The following is a 23697-nucleotide window of genomic DNA, read 5'->3' as shown; positions in this document are numbered from 1 at the left end:
ACATGTGGGATTGATTTGTCTCCTCATAAAACCATTGTAGAGCTTCTGTGGGTAGAATAGCTATAAAACTAAAGTTAAATGGCTGTAGAAAACTAATATCTAATCCTAGAACAAGTTTTGACTTTCTGAAAGTCAATCTTGATATGTAAACCCATCTTATTATTTGCTGAGTATTTTCTAACCAGGGAAGTAGTGCAGGCAGTAATCATTATTGTAACTTGAATACACTTACATGTGATATTTTATTGAAATGTTACCGATGCCATAGATTTGTTCATTTATCTTACAGTGTGCCAAGTAATTGGCATGTATGACTACACTGCACAGAATGACGATGAACTGGCATTCAACAAAGGCCAGATCATAAACGTCCTGAACAAGGACGACCCAGATTGGTGGAAAGGAGAAGTGAATGGACAAGTGGGTCTCTTCCCATCCAATTATGTGAAACTGACAACAGACATGGACCCAAGCCAGCAATGTAAGTGACCTGTTTACTATCTTACTGTTACTGCTTATGTAGTATTTTAAAATGTAACATGCAGCATTGCTGTGATTCTGCTCTGGTTTGCAGAACTCAAAGCTTGACCACTGCTGCATTTGCCAAAGTCTCTTTGAAGACCTTCTGTAAAAGAAACCTTATTTTGTGTTTTGGTTTTTTTTAGTTCCATCCCCTTTGTAGCATGTTCCCTTTTATCATTTTTGCATCATGCTGTTTACATGCCTGACTCATTTTCCTAGCTTGAATTTTGCTCATTGTTTTGTTTTGCTTATGTGTTGTTTTCCTCCTTTTTCTAGGAATCATATGTTGTCCATCCCCCACTCAGGCTTGAAAGTCCTCAAAGAGACCCACTATCCCATATCACTGCCCAGAGGGATGATGGGAGATGCAGCCTTGATCATGTGACTTCCAGCATGATCATCTACTGCCTTCTGAGTAGAAGAACACACTGCAGAGCAGTTTACCTCATTTTACATTAGTTGCATGTAATCGCAATGTTTGAGTTAATTATCTACAGATATAGAAGCAAAATTACAAAAAAAAAAAAAAAAAAAATTACACAGGATAGTGGGTCCTTTTGTGGCTTTCATAGTTACCAGACTAATTTTTTCCACCTTTGCACAGGTGCTTTCAGTAGTTTTACAAATAATTTTAAATGTGTATTTTAGCCTTTTAAAGGAAAAGAATAAATAAAATTTCTGCAATGCAATTTTGTTCTTGCAAAAAGACCCACTATCAAGGAATGCTGCATGTGCTATTAAAATTGTTCCAAATGTCCATAAATCTGAGACTTTATGTATCTTTTTTTATTGTTCACTAGTCCAGTGTTATCAATGTCTTGTTTTTTTCTATTACAAAAGAACAGAAGGAGTTAGATCAGTTTAAGGAACTTTAACACATGCCCAATTGGTATTTCGTTCCAGTTCTTATACTGTTTGTATCATGTGTTCCTTGTTGAGTGTGTAATACATTGTGGACAGAAGAAATTAATTTCCTTCCAATGCAAGAGATACTATCCTTGCATAATGCTGTAATCCTTATTGCAATTGATTTTATTTTGCACAGTTATTTGTAGCTACAGTACGAAAGCATCTTTGTTTTGTTTGTCTCAGATTTGTGTGGTTTTTGCATTTTCATATCCGAAATCAGTAGAATATTACATTCATGTGGTCTTTGAGAATTAACATTATTTTTTTTCAACCTGTTACATGAAGTTTTATTACCATCGTTACTTTTACATGACTATGGAACATCATCTTTTGAACAAGTAATTATCTTGACAAGAAAGAATGTATAGAAATATCTCCCTGCAATTAATTTCCAATGTTTACATTTTTTAACTAGACTGTGGAATTTATACAAATTAATATTAAATGGAGCTTACAGTCAAGTTTATGTAGTAGATGTGCTGTAGCCTAAGCCATGTTTGTCTTTCAAACATTAGTTATAAGCTCTTAATGAAATGCCTGGTGCTCTCTGCACCGGGGGCGGGGGGAAGAACCATGCCTCAAGCACAATATAGCCGTTTTACTAATGACTTTAACATTTAGTCACGTTCTGTTCATGTATTTCTAAATTTCATGCTGGCGGTGTCGTAGAGTTCCTTCCTTCCCCCTTCCCCCTTTTCATGTGGTGCAAAGAACAAGTGAAGCTCCTTATTCAATTGCACTTCAGTATTTTCATTGATATGAATGTAAAATATATAAATATATAAAAACCTGCAGCTTTAACAACTGTAATACAGCCTTTACAATTAGTCACATGTATAGATAATTAAATTCTTCGTATAAAAAGCTAGACCAAAATGTGTTTGTCTTCTTGTTGCTGTGTACAAACAGAATTTGACAAGTGGTATTAGTATGTGTAACAACTTAACCATACATGAATAAGCTGAAACTCAGCTTTTAATACAGAGGGAAGTTTGTGGTGTTTCCTTTGCATACTGAGACATGCTCAAATTGATCACAATTAATTACAACTTTTCAAACGTGGCTCCTGATCGTAAGTGTTTTCTAAATGCTACATTGAAACCAATCAACATGCAAGTCTCATCTGTCGGTAGAGAGTGGACCAATTATAGTATGTTACCACATTAACATAATTTTAAATCTAGGATTTAAGCTTAAAATTTGCTTGTTAGTTTGCTACACAGATTTTCCTTCTCCTAGAAGTGCATTCAGCACTGTACAATATAGTGTATTTCCTTCACTGGTTTGCAAAAATATATGCTCTGTACACCAGCATAACTTAAAGTAAATATTTTGCGTAGCACTCAAACATTTTCATACTGTAATCATGCATGCCAATGTCACTTTAGTGGAGGCTTTCTCAACATTCCCATTATAAGATAGTATGTGAAAAGATGTATAACTTGACTATAAACATTTGTCCTAGAACACAATATTGTCCTGTATAACACCAGCTCATAAATGGATTTTCTCCAAATTTGGACAATATCTTTGTAATTACAGTACTTAAATGAATATTTTTTCTTTTCTGTGTAGATGTAGTGGTGTCCGGTGGTTTTTTTGTGTGTGTGCTCTTTTTTAGTGTTTAAAAAAAAAAAAAAAAAGAAGAAGAAGAAAATCAAGCGGGCAATATTTTTTAAAAAAATTTCATAAGAAATTTTGATACACTCACTTATTATGCGTGATTGACAAATCACAATGGCACCAAAGTTCATGAGGTTAATGAGCCATGAACTGAAGAGTCTAAGTTTGCTTCTATAAACACATTAATGTATAGTGTGCCAAGAATCCTTGTTCTGAAGAGTGCTGTATACCACTTGACATGGCAATAGCTTATAAAGCAGTCCATTGTTGCGAATAATCAACTCACTAAATAGCTCAAAGCACAGACTAATGTGTCCTGAAAAAGACATTCAAGTGAGCCATTATGGTGTATGTTAAAGCACATGAAGGTAAAAGGTATCCATAATATTTGTTTACTCAATAGACTATAATAATTCAAGGGAATTGTATCTGCTATGTAGTTACGTTATTTGCAAAGGAATTGTAGTATCAGAATGAACTGTCATACACATCCATTGTTACCTTTCTAGATTTTCAAATTTCTACATTAAGTAAAAACAAAATCAAAGGGACTGTAAAGGCAAAAAACTTAAATTAGATCCTTTAATATTACACCACTGAAAGCAAAGACTTTGAGTTATTCCTCAGAATCCAATTTTGACTCTTCTCCCTCTTCATTCACCCAGTCCATCTAAAAAGATCTTTAGCCTCCTCAACCACACAAAACCCAAAAGGCTATTGAGCCTGGTTCTGCAGCTTCTTCTTAGTGTATATGCAACATGCCTCAGGTGGCAAGCAGATGTATCCAGAAGAAACCTTAGCCTGCCATAGCGACTCAAATGCCAAGCTCCACAGCCACATTGAGATTCAGAGCTTCCTGTGATGAATTACTCCCATGTCCTTGTTTCTTCAGTCCCCTGACCTGGGACTGCAAAACCAGCAGAAGTTAATCCCCCTCTAGGAGGAAGTAACACCATGATGTACACAGAGGGAGGGAGGGTGCATCGCCTGTCAATCATTCAACAGGTTTTTAATATAACCACAATTTAGAAAAAGAGGGAAATCCTGTCACTAGCCTCATGCTGCAAGGCTCCGGAAAGCCATTCTAGGTATAGGAAAGGTTAATCCTCATGTTGCATGGAAGCTTTTCTTGTTCTTTCTGGCTAAGAGCAAAGCTGCAACAACACTGCATACAGGAAAGGAGCGGTCATTCAAAGGGACAATGATGAGATTGGGTTTATGGCCCGTTTTAAGTCTTTTCTGCACAGTTCATAGACATTTAGTCATCTGAGGAAGAAGTGTCCTTCATGAAAGTGGTTGGAGAGGGACTTCCCAAGCATGCTCGATGGAGCTGGCAACAATTTTCAGCACTGATTGCCTTCAGCAAGACTTCGTTCCTGTGATGTGGGTTGTCTAGAGTACTGTACTTACTTTGGCATTTTTCAGGTTGTAGAAGAGAGATTTTTCTCCTTGGAATAGGGATTAGTCTCTAACTTCTGTTTACTTGAGTAAAAGTAGCTTAAGTGTGTAGTTTAACAGAGTAACTATGACTGCGTATTTAAGTACTGATATAGGCAACAAATTTGCAGACTTAGCATCAGGCCTCTTACCTGAATTATCATTTTGATTTTCTTTATTCCTCTTTATTTTAGAAACTCCTTAAAGGAAAGCTGCATTGATTTTGCTCAGCACAAACTAACAAAAACTAGTCTGGCTGAAATCCATATAAATTTGTTTGTAATCCTCTTGTGATAACTAGCATAATGCCATGAAATGACCCAATGTTGACAACAGTATAAATCAGATTATGGAACAGTTTCCATTCTGCTGTATTATTGAATTAACAATTAGGTGAAAAGTATTGTTGTTTCACTGTATTCATATTTGTACAATTTATATTATCAATTAATACTATTGTAAAGTTTGTGAATCTAATGCCTGTGGAAGGCATTGGTTTGACCATATGGGATACTGAAAGCCTCTATTTATCCTAGCTACAGAACAAGAACTTTGGGATGATTGCTAATGTGAGGTTTCCATTCACTCTCCTTCCTTGCCCTTCATGCCCCTTCAATTGGCTTCAACTCTGACCCTGCAGCAGCTGTAGCTAGTGGTGAGAAGGAAGTTCAGCCCTGATAGTCCATTTGCTTTTTAACCTCTCTGCTCAGACTGTCAAGGGTTTTGGTTTGTGCTCACAGAGTATTGGACTAGCACCTCCAACTCACAGGTCAACATAATTCCTTGGTAACTTGTGGTGAGATGGTAACGTCTTTTGGTAACTACCAAGCTGAACTGGATTCAGATCAGTGACGGAGGTAAAAGGCTCCACATGAAAAGATCACATTCCTCACAGCCACATGCAGGATTATTTATACTGGACCGCTCCTCAAAGTCACACAGCAATGTGGTAATTCTGGATCCTGACCTCTTCCTCAGAAGGAGGAATTCTGAATCAGTTCCCCTTCTTTTGGTGAGAAAGTAAAGCCAGGAAAGCAAGATGACAGGGAGAGCTTTGTCCTGAAAGAAATAATTAAGTAACAAGTTTACTACTATGTCTGTTTCTGAGTTTTTGGAATATGGTTCTTCTAACTCCATTGAGGACTGTTCGGGACCTTAGTAGGGATTCAAATGTGTCACCCTGTGAAAGTTACCTCTTGCTCTGTTGTACAGTAAACTTAGGTAGTTGACATTCATAGCAAATTTCAAGACTGTTAACTGAGAAGCTTGTTGCTGAAGACAGTGTAAAGTTGGACTGGGCTGCTCTTTCCTGTTCCAAATCAATGATGGTATTCAAGTGCAAGATGAGTTCCCCATATTTCCTTGTCATTAGCAAACACTGGTCAGAGGCCCATGATGGGCAATATTTGGTCCTGGATTAGTGATATGATTTTCAGATCCCCGCAATGCTTTAAATAATTGCCAGAAGTCAATGGAAATCTGCCAATTCATATTTTTAAATGCACATGGGATTTTATTCTTCCCATGGCAAATTTTGGGGAGAAATAATTTAGAGATTATATTTTTTTTTAAATATTTAGTAGGTTTCCTATTCCCCCCTTGAGTGCCTAACCAGCCTTTACCCTTCAGCTTCTTGTTACAGGATTGAAGCAAATGTTTCTTTCTTCCCCAGTAAGATAGTGTAAAAAACCACAAAACATTGAGGAAGGCCTTTGTAGCTGCAGAATGAGGGTTGACAGTGACGTACTAGAAATGTGTTCTGTTGATTTTCATAAGGCCAGCCTCTGACTCTCATTTACACTTCAGAATTTTAACAAAAATTAACATGACTGTTGTGAAAAATGACTGTGGTAGTATCAATGAGACCTACCACCTCTAAAGAATTGGGTGTGAGCAAGTGAAGGAGACATATGATGTCTGTGACTTGTTCTGGCAGAAAGATTAGCCCATGTAATATTTTGTAGGCTGGCTCTTTAAACCTATTGTTCCCAGGTCTTTTTTCCCCTAATGCAAAATTTCAGCCATTTTTAGAGAGGTCTATGTACTACCAGTAGATGGATGTGTGGCCAGTTAAGAAAGCATATACTCTGTGTAAGCTCTTCAAGGCATGGACCGTGTCTTGTACGCTTTCAGCACTTTATAAATAAAAGGTATATCAAGTAATGATACTGAGCAATATTCTTCTCTGGAACACAGCTATTTGGCCTTTTTGCCTCTAGAGGGGCGTTCCATTGCTCATTCTGCTGTGGCTGCCTGATTAAACCTTCAAAAATTGTTAAAAATGGCCATAAAGGAAGATTTGGACCTTGTTTAATGAAGCAGAATGGTGAGGGGGAAAAATGAAGGGTAGACAAAAGCATCATGGAATTTTGCACCCCTTCTGTCTGTCAGTAGGTGGCCTCCCTCCTTAAGTCCATTGGAATTGGGCTAATCATGCTTCTGTAGTCCTGGTGAATATCAGGTAAATAGGTGAGAACAAAGATCTTCTTCAGATTTCCTTTTGTCGCACTTCTGGGAGGGCTAGTGCCATCTGGCTACCAGAGTTCAGATAAGCAAGTCTGATGACATGGTGGTTAAAATGCTGTCGGGCAATTTACTCTACCACTACTATAATCACCATCACCATTTTACAGTCTTCCTTAGGATTCTCTGTGCAGAAGGGTTAAAGAATATTTGTTTTAAATGGAGTACTAGATTTTATTTCTATGATACGCTGACTGTAGTTAGGCAATGGTGGTGGTGTTTTTTTACAGGTCTATAAAAACATTCTTTAACGGACAACATAGGGTCATAGAAGTTCGAGCTGGGGAAGACCTATTTGATCACTGGAGTCTACAATCCCTTGTGATATTGCCCCCCAGTGGAGGATGCACAGTATCAGATGTTTGTACTAAGTTGATGATACAGCAGGAATGGTGTCCCTAGCCTCTGTTTGCCAGAAGCTGGGAATGGGCGACAGGAGATGGATCACTGGATGATTGCCTGTTCTGTTCATTCCCTCTGGGCACCTGGCACTGGCCACTGTCAGAAGACAGAATAGTGGGCTAGATGGACCTTTGGTCTGACCCAGTAGGGCCATTCTTACATCTGAAGTTAGCCAGTAAGCTCAGAAGAAAAGAAGAGGCAAAATGGGATTGTCTTAGCCAATCAGAGTGCACAGATGCTGTATAAGTATTGAGATATAATTATTTCCCCCCAATTATGCAGAGCCTTAGCATTTTTGGGCAAGCCTGTGAAATAATTTTGTACTGCATCCACCTCCTTGAGACATAGTGGACAGGAGTCAGTTGTGATCTCACCACTATACTGTGCTGATGTAAAGATTGTGGTTAGATCTGGGATACATTGTTGTTGTTGGGGATACATCCCAAACATAACTGACTCATTTTGCATTAAAAGGGTGTGTGCACATGTGGAATAGTTAGGTCTCCACCAGATTCCTGTTGCAGAAGTAGAGCCCTGCTGCTTGTTCCATTCATCTGTAGTGATTGGTTTATATCCATTTTTGTTTTCAAGGCTGCCTTTGCAAAGAAAGGGGGCAGAAACTTTCCTTTTGTAAATGAAATCGGCGATTCTCCTTTACAATTCTAGAATCCCCCAAGTCAGAGGGCCCTGCAGTCACAGGAGACCAAAGGCTTTCCAGAGGAACAGTTGCGCACTGTCTCATTCCAGGCATCCAGTTTACCTAATCCTCTGTTTCTTTCTCAGCTATACGGTGTGTCTGAATATCTGTGCATTGACTGATACTCATTAACCAATCAGAGTGCAGGGATTTGCATAATTTCATGATTATTTCTTATTAAATATTGTGAATATGCAGATATCGCTCTCCTTTAATTGGCAATTATAAACCCTTTGCTCCACTAATTGCTTAAAAGACAAACCCCAGTGAACCCCACTTGCCATTGACTTCAGTGGAACCATGATCAGACCTTTCCTCTTTGTTCCTGTTCCCCTAAAACCTTTCCTTCCCCATAGGCCAACATGATTCATAATTAGTTTACATTTGGAGGATCTTAACCTCTTCTTCCAAATTCTGATCTGAAATAAAAGATATACTGTCTTTTGAGAAGAGCCTTGCTTAGGTTCCATATGGATGGGAAGGGGTGGCGATGGAGAGAATGAATGGAAAGAAAGGGATAAAATGTCTAAGTCTCTAAGGTGCCACAAGTACTCCTTTTCTTTTTGCGAATACAGACTAACACGGCTGTTACTCTGAAACCTGTCATGCAAGGCACTGCATTTAGCCGTATGGAGTGGAAATCTATCAACTGCATGAAAAAACTTGTATGCATCCGATGAAGTGAGCTGTAGCTCACGAAAGCTTATGCTCAAATAAATTGGTTAGTCTCTTAGGTGCCACAAGTACTCCTTTTATTATTTTTAACAATTTACTGTTCTGTCCATATTTACGGCCTGATCCTAGAGCCCATTGTAATTGATGGGCTTTTGTCCAGGACCTGTAAGCTCATCAGGGCAGGGACTGTCCTCTTACGTTTGTGTAGCACCCAGCACAATGATCATGATTGGTGCCTCTGTAAGTTTCTGTAATGCAAATAATAGCAATAACATACAGCAATAACAGCCATTTGGGGGTGGGGGAGGACTCTCTTTAATTTACACTGTGAATATTTAATTTCAAGTTTCAGAATAAAAGAGTAATAGCCCAAGGATGTTTCTTGTTAACCTGATGATAACCATATCTCTTTCCTTGGCTGATCTATGCCTTCAGTCTATTTATTTAACTCTCAATACAGTTATTGTCTTACACCTTCAAGTTGTTCAAATGAACTCCAAGTTTTTTTAAAAGGACTGTTCCATAATCTCTCTTCAATATGATAAAGTATCTTTTTTAAAAAAATCAGGAAAATTTCAAGAAGTGCAGAGAAGGAGTTCAGCAACACACTTTAAGTCTTATTTCAACAAGGTATTTAGATACTGGACTAACTTAAGCACATGTGTAGCTGCACTGGTGACTACTCATGCTTAAAGTTAGGAACCTGCTTACGTTCCTTGCTGAATGAGGGTTTTTGAGATAGACGCGTTCCATTTGTCAGTGGCAGCAGCACCTGCTTATCCAAGGCAGTTTATGGTCCCCGCAAGGAAGGAGCTCTTTTAGTTGGTTGAATTCATAATATTATTACAGCTGCAAGTGGAATTTAGACTTTTATAAAAGTACCTTTTACAATCTCCGGCTTCCCTGAAAACTAGTTATAGCCCTTTCATCTCACATTTTAGTTTGAAAAGGAACCCAAAGATTGATTGATTGTTTTTTATGTCGAGGAGAAAGTTCCTAATCTTTATGCACCTAAAAAAACCATTCTGCATTGGAAAAGTATTTTCCACTTATTCTGCTCTGATTGAAATCAGGTTTTTTCCCCAAATATTAAATGTTCAGAAGGAGACCAATTGTTGAAGTTCAAAGTGGCCTATTTAAAGTTCCCATTGGCAATCTGACAAACTATTTGAAAAAATATTCCTTTTTGAGATTTTAAATGTTTCGTATAAAACTTTAGTGGTTGGAATAACACTTCAAACCAAGGTCATCAGCACATTGGAAGAGAAAATCTCTCCAGTCTTTAAAAAAAACAAAACAAAACACTTAGGTAGGGTATTCGTATTTGCTGAGGCTGGCAACTCAGTAAGAAAACTAAACTCTGGTTACGAGACCTGTGTTGTACTGTATGTACTGGAAAATTTCTCTGAAAGCAGCCATTTATAAAGCAGGATTGAAGCTTTTGGTTTTTGAACAACTCCCAGAGTTTCTAATATTTTGTCACTAGGCCAGCGCATGATTTCATTGATTATTCTCAATGTTACCTTCTCATTTGATCAACAAAAGTTTAAAGAATCTCATTTAAAGAACTACAATATGCAATATCTTAAAGGACCATTGTCAAAATGTTTAGGCCCCCAAAATGATTTACTTTAAAGTTACTGTAGTCCTACAGGATGCCCCCTTGGCTAGTCATATCTAATTTTTGGTTTTCAAATCTACCACTCCAGTAAATTTTTTTTAAAACTGTTTATGTAGAACCCATGAGTGTGCTCTGCTGCTAATCAGCCAACAGAGGGAGCGCTAGTTAAAGCAGAGGTTCCCAAACTGTGGTTCATGGACTACTTAATAGTGATCGATAGAAACTTGGCTGGTGACAGGGGGCTGAATTTTCCTTGTTTCCAGCTACTAAATTGCATTTAAAAAGCTAAAAATATAGTAAGTACTCTCCTAGTATTAAGGTTACATGGAAGCAATTTCAATAGTTGCCACAAGGAAGTGATATGATTGAGAATAGGAGGAGAGGTGATTCACACTATGAAAAATATGAGAATACCTTGCCTAAAACAATACTCTCCTCAAAGTCAGGTCTAGGTATGATGGTATCATGGATGATGCTGGTGAACAAATAAATAAATAAAAAGCCTTGATCATTCTAAACTCCATGAAAAATTTTGCAATAGCAAGTTCTTCTGTCAGAAAATGCCATTTTGTCAAAACTGAAACTTTCCATGGGAACAGGTCAATTTTGATACATTTTCATTCAGAAAAAAAATCAAACCCAAGCATTTTAATACATTGAAACCTTCCATTTTGACATTCGTGGCCCAGAATGTTTCAGTTTTTTGTCTTTAAATGTATTATATTTGTATTCTATTATAAATGGAAAGACACCCCCCAAACCCCTCCACTGATTCAGTAGACTTTGGATCAGATCCCTAGAGACTTGGATAGTCAGTTTTGAAAAGAAAAGTGAAGAAAATTAAAATAAAATAAAATAGACAGAACACTACTGGATAGAATGTACACTTTGAAAAGAATGACAGACTAAGGCTTTGTCTGCACTAGCACTTCTGTTGGTAAAACTTTTGTCGGGCAGGGGTGTGAAAAAGGCACCCCCCCTCACTGACGTAAGTTACACTGACCCAAGTGCCGGTGTGGACAATGCTATGTTGGTGGGAGATGTTCTCCTGCTGACATAGCTACTGCTGCTTATTGGGGGTGGTTTAATTATGCCGATGGGAAAGCTCTCTCACTGACATAGAGCGGCTGAATGGGAGACCTTACAGCAGGGCAGCTGCAGGGGTACATCTGTGCCATTGTAAGCTCTCTAGTGTAGACATAACCTAAAATGGATCATCTTCTCAACAGAACCAACTCTAAACCAACTCAAATCTTGCAGTGTATGGCTATTTGAGAGAATACGTCTCACTGCTATTGTATTTATTGTATTCCCTATCACAGCAGTTAAGATCCACCTTGGTGCTCTAGCCTCCCTGTCCCTGAAACCTGCTCCCTCTTAAGCTCACCAAAGCTTTAGTTCAGTCATCCTCAGGCTGCAGGCTTTTGTTTTAGCCAGGCTTTCATTCATTCGTTTTATTAATTGTTAGATTCAAGATGATGGAATTGATGAACAAATAAGTAATAGGACTATGACTTTTTTTTTTATTGAGCCTCGCTTTAGAGGCAGTTCAAGCCTTTTGATTTTTCAAGTAAATAAAAGATGAAACATTTTCAATTTTGTGCTGTTGCATGTTGAGAGAATGATAAATTAAATGAACAGGTGTCTGTTATTGTTAGTGACGCATTAGCTGAAATATCACGGTTTGAATCTATTTCCAAATAGCCCTTACTAAATTCTCTGTCTCCTTTGTGTTTTCCAGGGTGTGCTGACTTACACCTCCTGGACATGTTGACGCCTACTGAAAGGAAAAGGCAGGGATACATCCACGAACTGATCGTAACAGAAGAGAACTATGTAAATGACCTGCAGTTAGTCACAGAGGTAAGAAGAATGGCCAAGGTTTACAAAAAGGAGAGCTGAAAAGTAAGCTCCTAAATCCACATTTAGGCACAGAAACAGTGGCTTGATTTTCAAAAGTGCTGACCACCTACCACCTCATACTCGCCTGAGTGGGAACTGTTGGTTGCTCAGCACGTTTGAAGAGCGGGTCACTTATTTAGATGCGTAAACATGGATTTGGGAGCCTAACTGTAGTCCCCCATTTTTAAAAAATAGTGACTCGTAACTTAATCATGCGAAGTTGTAGGTTTTTGTTTGAAAATTTGTCTGACTTGCTAGGAATGATCTGACTTGAGTTTTTAGTATGCATGAGCAAGTGACTCTCTTGTTACCAGCACTGAGACATCATCATTTAAACCTTCTGTTTTAGTACAGTCTTTTCACTCCTGATTCTAAAAGTTTATTTCTCATGTATAAGGTCTTAAGACTTAGAGGTTTAACTCATTGCACACAGATTCTACAGCCACATTGGCACTTAGTTATCTGCTTTTCTGTGCCTAAATTCAGTTTCTTAATAGTTATTATGTGCATCTTTCATGCAGAGAAAATGGAAGCCAGATAGACATCTAAGGTGAGCCTCTTAACTGAGGGAGAGCCCTTCTTTGCCAAAGTGGTCAAGATATGCAAACCTGATATGTGGTTAGATAAATAAAATAAATCAGTGAATAGTTAGTTATTCAGTTCTGTGACTGCAGCAAAAAATCTGGAAGAAAAATAAGTTAATTTTTCTTGTCAAAATGAAAAACTGAAATAATGTTATTCAGGTTTATTCAAATAGACATTTCATTTTGAAAAGAAATTAAATGTTTTTCTATTTCTGGGTTTTTTTAGTTTTTTCTTCTTTTGGCTGAAACTATTCACGGAATTCAGTATGAATTCATGAATAGTTTTGGTGACTCCAAAAATGATTTTTTCGGTGAATTTTCTATTTGCCAGGAACAAATTTTTTTCCAGCCCTAATCAGTAATAAATTGGGCACCTGTAGAGTCGAGTCCAAAGTAGACTTCTATGTAATTTATTACTGAGATATTTTGCAAGGGACCACTAGTATAAGAAAATGCCCAAGGTTAAAACAGAAATAAGCCATCTTGTTTAACATCACTAATGCAAGTTTAGATTATGCCTTGTGAAGTGATACACTGTTCACAAACATCTTATCTGGAAACATTATGGCGCTCTAAGGCTGACAATATGTTTGAAATCTGTTCTAATGAAGATTAAATGTTGTTGTATTAAGTATGCAGACCTCTACATGGAGATTACGAACAAGAAGCTTAGTCACTTTGAACAGATTTAACAGTACACTTTCTAAATTGCTTCATTTTCTGCATCTGTAGATCTTCCAGAAACCACTGATGGAGTCTGAGCTGCTAACAGAAAAAGAGGTTGCTATGATTTTTGTTAATTGGAAGGAGCTGATTATGTGCAATATCAAACTACTGAAGTAAGTTGCTTTTCTATAAAATAATTGACCTTTCCCACCCCCTCTTAATTATTTCATTGTGTGAAAATCATATTTGCTACCAGTGAAAACAGCAGCAGGTTGCAAAAAATCAAAACATATATTATTATTGCTTTGAATTCCTTTTTGAGAAAATCAAGTAGTTTGTTCATATTTCATAGGTGAAAAAGTATCATTTTACTGCCTAAATAAATAAATCTGTCTTGCTGTGAAAATGGTCAAAGTTCGGTGCCAAAGAGGAAAAATTCCCCTGGAGCAAATTTGTGAAAAGAATTTCATTTTAGCCCACAAGGGAGACTTTCAGCTTCAGGCTCCAATTCAGCAAACACCTAAGCTTATACTTTACTTTAAGCACATGCTTAAGTGATGTGCTAAATAAGGATGTACTTAAGCACATGCTTAACTGCTTTGCAGAATCGAGACATCAACTATTTTCATCAAGAAAATCTGTGTTTGCTGGTAGACTTGGCCACATTTCACCCTCATTGAGATTCATAAATACTCATGTAAATACTGGCAATAAAAATGGCAGTTTCATTTAAATCTAACATTCTTCTTATTTCTCACTTGGTCCACTGCTCAGAATTTGCTGATGGTAGTGGGTGGTTATGGTCCAATTGTGCAAGACTCAAAACAACATGCTTTCATCAAAGTCACTCACGCAGGACTTCTCAGTGAAGGGTTTTCCTCGAGGCTCTCTTGGCGACTATTCACTTCAGGATGATGAGTTTGTTTTGCATGCAGTATAATGTAATGCTAGTATATTTACGTTACTCTCCTCCTAAGTGACAAACCTGGAAATCAGTTTAAGTCCAGTGAATGTGCACTATTTCTATGTTGTCTGAAGCAACTTGCATTGCTTCTTGTGTACATCCTCCATATACTGTACATGGACTAAAGTTTAGTCCAGATAAATATTAAAATGACAGTATATAAACTCTTGAAGTACTTAGTCTCAGAAGAAGCCTTTGGATGCAAAGACATATATCCCAAATTCAACTGTCCCACCTTTTATATGGTTGATACAAACTTTAGATTCATGAATATTAGGCCAGACTTTCTGCTTCTGCATATGTCTCCTTTTTGATACACATCTAAGATGCTAAAATATTGTTGTCCAAGTCATTTAAAAATAGTGGTCTTTATTTAATATTTAAGCCATTTTTTGGCCAAATTCTTAACTGGTGTAAATCAGCTTAGCTCTATGGACTTCAGTGGCTGTATGCCAGTTCACACCAGTGGAGGATCTGGCTTTATTTGAGATTTCTTTCAGGCATTAAACTGTACCACTTTCCAGCATATTGGCTGATATGATGAAGGAAAGAAAATGCTTTGAACAGAACTGTATGTTTTAGAGGGTGTGGTCTCGTTGTAGGTTAACAAAACAAGGAAATTGCATTGCTTTTTTTTAATATTAATTCTCAGTTGGACTTGCCTCAAGTTAATTTTGAACAGCACTGTGGTGACCACAGACGGGTGGTTGAAAGTCCTATATGATAGTATATTTTTACAATATGGAATAAATCCTGTGCTGGTCTTCTGCTGTTCTGTAACCCTCTTCATTTCAAAAATGAACTATCAGCGAGTTCATTTCAGGGGTCAGTGACAATCCATTAATGGTCCAGTTACACACACAACATGCCTAGCATCTTTTGCTTTGTGTCTAGAGCGCTGCGTGTTCGTAAAAAGATGTCTGGGGAGAGGATGCCAGTGAAAATGATTGGCGACATACTGACAGCGCTGCTACCACACATGCAACCTTATATCCGGTTCTGCAGCTGCCAGCTCAATGGGGCAGCACTAATCCAGCAGAAAACAGATGAAGTCCCAGAGTTCAAGGAGTTTGTTAAAGTAAGAGACAAAATAACCACTGTGAATTTCTTACCTCCAAACTGCAGCTAATCGTTTTGCTGATTACAAAACAATGCTCTGCTGTGGACAAGTGAAGAATCTTTAGGCCCGAATGTTCATCGAGGAGCAAGATTTGGTCAAAACATCATAGAAGATGAAGTTTTTATTATTAACGTGTCAGTACCATTACAGTAGCACCAAGAGGCCGGGCTGAAATCAAGGCCCCAATGTGCGTGGCGCTGTACAAATACATAGTAAGAAACTGCCATGAATGGGCAAGATGGACAAAGGGTGGGAGAAGAAAAAAAGGCAAAGAAAAATAGTGTTTTGCTCAAGGTCACACAGCAGCTCAGAGGCAGAACTCAGGCCTTTTGGTTCAATCTAGTGCCCTGTCCATCAGACCATGCTGCCTCTGAGGTAGAAAAGGCTTATTACAGTGGGACATCCAGCCCATCTCCCTGCTTAAGGTAGTATTGTTCCTACTTGAACTTTTCTAGTGTTTAGTCCAGTCTAGTTTTAAATGTTGAGAGATGGGGCTTCCACCACTTCCTTGGAAGAGTATTCTACAGCCTAAAGCAGCTCACTGTCAGGAAGTGCATATGAATAGATGGCTAAGAGACAGCGGAAAGAAAAATGTAATAAGCGCTTGTCTACACTTGAAATGCTACAGTGGCACAGCCTGAGTGCTGCAGGTAAGCCACCTCTCTGAGAGGCGGTAGCTAGCACTTTCTACACCGGGACTTAGGTTGGCTTAACTATGTCATTCAGGGGGGTGGATTTTTCATATCCCTGAGTGAAGTAGCTGAGTTTACCTGGCTTTTTAGTGTAGACCAGGCCATATGCTATCTATAAATGTTTGGAGAATGAAACTCCAAGTACTGCATGATGAATTATTATTCAGTGTGATACCTGGGGATCTGACTAAAAGTAATGGCGTTACATTAAAAAAAGAGGAAACATAGATTAAATACCAGGGGAAATGTCCTGACAGTGCAATGCATTGGGCTGCGCAGTAGTCTGCCGAGGGAAAAGGTGAAAGCCCCATTGCTTGAGTATTTTAAAAAGGGAATTGGCAAAGCACTAGAAAATGTTCTGTAGGGGACAAGGGTGCTTTGGAAGGGGCATGAAATGGATTATCTAGTAAATTGTTTCAATATATAATATCAGTGAAAAATGTTGTTAAATCTCTTTATTCACTGAGCTGTCAAACTTCTCAGGTTACTTGTGGAGGCAATCTACATAATTTCCAGTGTATATGTCACTTTTTTCTTTTGAAGAAAGAAATAGTGGAAATGTCTTTTTGTGGTCAACATGATGACACGGGAGATAATGTTGTGATGATTTCAATTCAAACCCATTAATAAATAATGTTGTCATTCATAAGCCCTGTCCCATAAGAAGGAAGCTTACTTCAATCAGAATGTTTATACAGTCCGAGAATATAGGTATCTCTAAGGATCATAAAGCTGTTCTTATCTCTGACATATTCTACCCTATTTTGTAAAAATATGAGAAATTCTATTGCTCTGAATTTGTTTGTCATACTTCTTGTTCTGACTGAGAACAGGTTTATGTGACACATGCTATTCATTTATTGACTTACTGTTTTATCTTTTACCTTTTTTTAGGAACTTGTCTTCCACTGTCATAAACAAGCTGGCTAACAACATCTTACCTTTCATATTTCAGAGGTTAGCAATGGATCCTCGCTGTAAAGGAATGCCACTGTCAAGTTTTCTGCTGAAGCCTATGCAAAGGGTAACAAGATACCCACTAATAATTAAAAATGTACGTTTTTTTTTTTTTGCAAACATACTGGAATGTATTTAGTGTTGCTTGGCTTGTAGCTTATTTGTAGTTAAGTTTCCCTATGTATGTCCATTCTTGCTATTCTCAAGATGCTAGACACATCTGGTATGATGGGGAATATGGGCCAAATTTGTATTTCAATTACACTGGGATAAATCATCAGTAACTCGGCTGACTGCAGTGGAGTTATTCTGTATTTACACTGGCATAATTGATGGAAGAGTGTAATTTATATGCCAAGGAACAGGAGGGTTTAGCAGCAAAAGCTGGGTGGTGAGTATACAGTAAAGGAGTGGGGAGGGACTGAGTTGTCTTACACTCTCTTGCTAGCTGTTTTTCCTGCTGTACATGCCTTCCCCTCCCCCTGGGCTTGTGAGTTATTCATTTTGCACAGCCATTGAAGCCAGATTGGTGCAAGTTACATTACTGTACAACTTACATCCATTTTCTGTCCAACTTTCATCTGATGTCTAACTCACATCACCATTACCATTACTACTGAATTTGGTCCAAAACTTATCTAGGAGAGAGACATTATACCAGGCCTGAATTTGGCCTGAAAAGTCAGATTCCTTCAGCAGCCCTGAATCCTCCTCTGTATATGACCAGATGTAATGGGGTGGCACCCACCTCTCGTGAGCGCCCCGTTCTGGTGAGGTGTGCAGTCTTTCAGTTCTGGTGACCCTTGTCGCTGGTTTCTCAGTGATTCAGCCCTCCGGCCAAGTCTCTCACACTATCTGTATGTGAATTAGAACAGACCCCTTCTGGGGTATACAGTGCACCAGGGCCCTATCTCAGTACCCCTTAATTGGTGTCTCTCTAGCCCTCCCCAGGCTCAGTCTTTAAGTGCTCCCAGCCCTGGTATGGGCGTACCCCCAGGGCTTCCTCCCTGAAACACTACCTTCCTGTGGTGCTCCCTGGGCTCAGTCCTTACTCAGTCCCAGCAGCCAGCCAGGAGCTCCTTCTTAGCTCCCCTGGTCCCTGCCCACACTGAGCTGTTCTGCTGTTCTTTTAGCCGGCTAGGAACATGGTCCTCTCTCCTCCAGCTCCAGGCAGTGACTGACTGCTGCTCTGTGTTTTTCAGCTCCTTTTATATGGCCCTGCTGGGCCCTGATAGGCTGCTCCATGCAGCCTCTCTCATTGGCTGCTTCCCCACAACCACACTTGGATTTCTTGTCTGCTCCTCTCTAGGATGGGGCGTGGCAGGACCCTGAGGCCTCCAACAGGAGGCTTTGGAGCCTCATCCACCCTGTCACAACTGAACATACAGCTCTAGGGCCCTACCAAATTCATGGTCACGAAAAAATGTGTCACGGACGATGAAATCTGGTCTCCCCTGTGAAATCTGGTCTTTGTGTACTTTTACTCTATACTAAACAGGTTTCACGGGAGAAATCAGCATTTCTCAAACTGGGGATCTCAACCCAAAAGAGGGTTTGGGGGGTTGCAAGGCTATTGTAGGGAGTTTGCGGTATTGCCACCTTTACCTCTACGCTGCCTTCAGAGCTGGGCAGCTGGAAAGTGGTGGATGCTGGATGGACGCCCAGCTCGAAGGCAGCACCCTGCCAGCAGCAGCGAGGGTGACAATACCAGACCAGGCCACCCTTACTTCTGCACTGCTGCTGGTGGCAGTGCAGCCTTCAGAGCTGAGCTCTCAGCCAGCAGCCGCAGAGCCGGGGGAGGTTCCTGGAGGTGGGTCTGACCCGAACCCAGAAGAGGCCCTTGCAGGGTAAGAGGAAGTCCTGTCCTTCACCAGCCCAGCCAGGACCAGCAGTTGGAGCCCAGCGTATGGTAGGAACCCTCAACCAGGGTGCCCAACGCCCTGCCCCTCCTCCATTCTGGGCCAAGTGCTTAAAGTAGCTTTGGGCTTGCAGTGGGGGCGATGACCATGGAAAACCACCCTGCCATCCATGGTGCCATGGGTGGTCGCCTATGTCGCCCACTTGTAAGGTCGCTATTCCCGCCCGCCCCAAAAGTGAGGACCCCTCCATACCATGCCTCCCTCACTTCTGTGCTGCTGTTGGCAGCGGTGCTGCCCTCAGTGTTGGGCGCCCAGCCAGCAGCCTTCATGAAAAATTTTCCTAAAAGACTTGCCTTATCAGCAATAGAACTGGCCACAATGGGATGATTTCTTTGTAAAAACAAAACAACAGTTTTTTCACTGAAATTTGAACTTTTGAGGAAAAAAATAACCAAAACATAAAAATTTGGAACATTTTGACCAGTGCTAAAAAAATAAATAAAATAAAATGTAGAGCTGACAAGATGGGTGGATTTACAGCCAAAGGTAACAAAAGAAACTAAGCTGTTTTACTTACCTGTAGATAATAGAAAACACTCCTGAAAATCACCCTGACCACAGTCACTTGAAGCATGCTCTGGAGAAAGCGGAAGAATTGTGTTCCCAAGTAAATGAAGGGGTGCGTGAGAAGGAAAATTCAGACAGGCTGGAATGGATCCAGGCTCACGTTCAACGTGAAGGCCTGTCTGAGGTAAACATTGTAATACATATTGAAGTATATAGCATGGTCGTGTTTCATGTTTACTCACCAACCAAGACAAAACAATGATTTGAACATGCCATTGCATCCAAAGATGAAAAGAATATTGTCATCACTTAATCTTTCATATCTTTTTTTTTTTTTTTTGCCCTCCATGGGGCATCTCTTACATTCATGCAAACTATCCATTTCACTATTGATTTTTTGTTTTCTTCTATTTGGCAAGCATTGCTTTTGTTTCCTGTATTTGGAATGGTGCCAGATTTAAATATTGCCATTTTTGTTCAACTGTAATTTCAATTTATATAGTACTTTACAATAGTAATATTGCTATCTTGCATATATAGTATATACATCCTTCCATTATGAAAGACTACTACACTATTCTGTATTGCTTTATAAATGGAGCTGGTTGAAAAACAGCAAGCATCTTTTGTGATAAAACTTCATCTAAACTTTGAAAATTCAAAAAATGTTGACCAAATCTATTTATAAACTTTACAGATAGGAATCACTTTGACTTGTCCATCACCAACTGGTATGTTACAGGTGTCATGCTAAAGTCTCTTCAGTGATGTCATGATAAAACATTTTGGTTTTATGGGTCCTATAAAAATAGTAACTTTTTTTAAAGTTCTGGTTGTGGCACCCCTATTCCTGGTCAGGGTAGAAGAGGCAGAGACAATATTGCTTGATTTTCAAACCCCACAGTTTGCAGTCCTGGCAATTTGAAAAATCATCTTCTGTTTTATGAACTGAAAAGATGTATTTCAGCTCATTGAGGGACAGTAAATGGGGAGCTGCATGATGCTGTTTTTCTGCCATCACAGTGGAAAGACCCACAGGCCAGTTTAAGAAGAGTGGTGCAGTTGGTCACAGTTTTAATAAGCAGAACTATTGCCCAACGGCAAGTGAAAGTAGGGAAGAAGGGGTGTCCTTCTGCTCCCCTAACCCCATGGTCCCGCCCTGGCACACCCAAAAGACCAGCTAGCCAGTTGCTGACAAATATCAAGGTGAGAGCACCCCACCTTCTGTGCTGAGAGATTGGGCCCTCCCACAGTCATGCCTTCATCACTTCCTAAAGATTGGCTTGTTTCTAATCTGAGGAAGGAGTCACTGTACGTAACATCTGACCCCTTAGGGTAGGGTGGACCATGAGACACCAGAATGCCAACAAGTGCAAATAGGCCTAACAGTTACATATTACCAAAAGGAAAAACTGAAACTTAACTTCTTCTAGTGATTGCTCATATCGATTCCAGTTAGGTGTGCGCGCTCCGTGTGCACAGTCATCGGAAAGATTTCCCTTAGCAGCTCCCATCGGGTCGGCTGTGGAGCCCCCTGGAGTGGCGCCTGCATGGTGCCCAATATATGACCCTGCTGACCCAACCCCCCACCAATTCCTTCTTACTGTCCATGATGGCCGTTGGAACAGAGTTCACTTGCTCAGCAAGGACTTTCCTTAGCATTTCTCCCTAGTTAGTTGTTCTAGTTACCCATTTTAGTTTACATAGTAGATAGTTCAGATAGTAAGGTTTGGGAGCGGGATCTTTCCCCAATCCCTAACCCCTCCTCGGCCTCATTAGTGACCCCCATGACTCTTGCTTAAAGTGTCTGGGGGAGGCGCACCAGACTGAGAGGTGCAAAATTTGCAGGGCTTTTTGTCCGAGAACTAAAAAGGAGCGAGATCTCCGCCTCAAGCAACTTCTCATGGAGTCCGCTCTGCTGCGGACCGCCAGGACTCAGCACCGAGCACGTCTGTACGGACTGCTCTGGCATCGGTAGGTGACACGGTGCCAAGGAAGGACTCTAGTACAAGAGACCCTCAGCACCCGTGCTCCCCGGCCCTACAGCCAGGAGCAGCAGCCCAGCACTGCTTGACTTCGCTGGTGCCCCACAAGTGGCATAGGAAGACTGAAAGGGGGTTCTCACTGGCTCCAAAAGCCGCAGGACCATCAAGGTATGCACAGGCACACCCCAGAACAGACTCGGGGCCAAAATAACACGAGTCGGTGCCATTGACTTCGGTGCCGCAGAGGGGACCGTTGGGTCTGGCATGCAGCGACTCTTCGCAAGGGCAGTGTCAGGCAGAGGAGTTAGAGCCACCTGCCTCCCTGGACACTTTTGAAGCCACCAGACACTTAATTGAAATGACGGCTTCACAGCCCCCGGTTCTGAGGGACAAGCCTGCAGTTCCAATATGTCCAGTATCGTCTAGAGGCAAGCCAGCTATGATGCAGCGATCACAGTCCCCAGCTCAGCACCCTCTGTGGCACCACTTCCAGTCGCTATTGCTGTGGTACTGCTCCCCGGCACCCAGCTCCGTAAGAGCATCTCTAGCACCGGTGCGACACTCCCCCTCTCCAGCACTGAGGGTGGACCCGCACCGATCCCCGGCTCCGAGAGCAGACTGGCATCGACCCATGGCACTGGGCCCTCGTCCTCAATCGCTGGCGCTGGATACTCGGCACCAGTCTCTGATGCCAAATTCCTGGCATCAGTCTCTGGCGAGGTCGACCCAGCACCGGTCTCCCACCTCATCTGCTCGACACCGGTCTCCTGTGCATGGCCCTTCGGCGCCACCTTGGTCATCGCGATCGGGATCCACTTCCTTGGACTCTGACAGTGACTCATATTATTCCCGGCACAGTCAGCATAGGTTCGAGAAGCGGCGAAGGGAGACCTAGCCAACCTGGCAGCTGCAGTGGCAGCCCCCGGCGCAATGGCTCTTTTGGACTCCCTGGGCTTCCCATCAGGCCCAGGGCTCCCTTTCACGGGGTTCACAGTCAGTTACCTCGGAACACTGACCACCTCACTCTGCCAGGGACAGATGGACACCTCGGAGATCTGAGGCCACCCTGATCTAGCCATTCTCTCAGGCTGCTGCCAAGGTGAATCCAGCACAAGACCAGCTGCAGGGTCAGGCTACATCCACCTCGACTGTAGCCGCCACAGAGGCAGGCGCTGACCAAGAGGAGGTCAGGGAGCTGGAGGGACAGGAGGACCCGGTACCACCTCTGGTCACCTTGTCTTCATCCCTTGATGAGACTGTGGCAGGGGCTTCAGCTTCAGGCCCTTGACCACAGGGTGTATCAGGACCTTCTGAGGCGGATTGCCCGCAACACGGCGTTGCAAGCAGAGGAAGTGGTCAAGGTCGAGGACCCCATGATAGACATTCTTACTCTTGAAGATCCATCGCTGGTAGCTCTGCCATTAATCAAGACAATTCAGAGCAACATCAAGACTCTGTGGCAGACCCCAGCCTCAATTCCACTGACCGCCAGGGGTGTGGAACACAAATACTTCATTTCTTCCAAGGGCTACGAATATCTGTTCTCACACCTGCAGCCATGCTCTATGGTCGTTTCAGCAGTTAATGAGAAAGAGTGGTAGGGACAGCAAGGGCTGGCCCCCAAATATAAGGAGGCAAAAAGGATGGAACTTTTCAATAGGAAGGTCTATGCCGCTGGGGTCCTTCAGCTGAGGATAGCTAACCAGCAAGCTATCCTCAGCAGATATAACTTCAACTCATGGGCCTCCATGCTGAAGTTTAAAGAGCTGATCCCTGCAGACTCTAGGGCCAAATTCTCTGCCATTTTCAAGGAAGGGAAGGTGGTGGTGCAGACCTCGCTGCAGGCGTCCCTAGACTCTGTGGACTTGGCCACCCATACCCTTTCCTCAGGCATAGCCACAAGGAGGACCTCATGGCTTCAGGCACCCAGGCTTACCCTCCGAGGTGGAGCAAACCCTGCAGGACCTTCCCTTTGAGGGCATGGGGCTGTCC

The 23697-nt window shown here is 41.1% G+C and overlaps 1 protein-coding gene across 5 annotated transcripts in view; it reads left to right on the top strand.

Annotated features, from left to right (window-relative positions):
• The window catches only part of ITSN1 (intersectin 1), a 227687-nt gene that overhangs the window by 192270 nt on the left and 11720 nt on the right, over window positions 1–23697 (top strand). For 4 of the 5 annotated variants that reach the window (XM_074970371.1, XM_074970381.1, XM_074970391.1 and 1 more), the window contains 6 exons: window positions 290–481; window positions 12151–12272; window positions 13628–13734; window positions 15420–15603; window positions 17293–17391; window positions 19737–19904. In XM_074970371.1, the coding sequence (XP_074826472.1) occupies window positions 290–481; window positions 12151–12272; window positions 13628–13734; window positions 15420–15603; window positions 17293–17391; window positions 19737–19904 (872 nt within the window). Of the gene's footprint in view, window positions 1–289; window positions 482–798; window positions 1046–12150; window positions 12273–13627; window positions 13735–15419; window positions 15604–17292; window positions 17392–19736; window positions 19905–23697 lie in introns of those variants that run through there. The other variant, XM_074970411.1, reaches the window with a different exon arrangement.

The sequence above is a fragment of the Natator depressus genome, chromosome 1 (assembly GCF_965152275.1).
Source record: "Natator depressus isolate rNatDep1 chromosome 1, rNatDep2.hap1, whole genome shotgun sequence".
Lineage (NCBI taxonomy): Eukaryota > Metazoa > Chordata > Testudines > Cheloniidae > Natator > Natator depressus.
The sequence above is the reverse complement of the archived record's forward strand: the minus strand, read 5'-3'. Positions and strand labels throughout refer to the sequence as shown.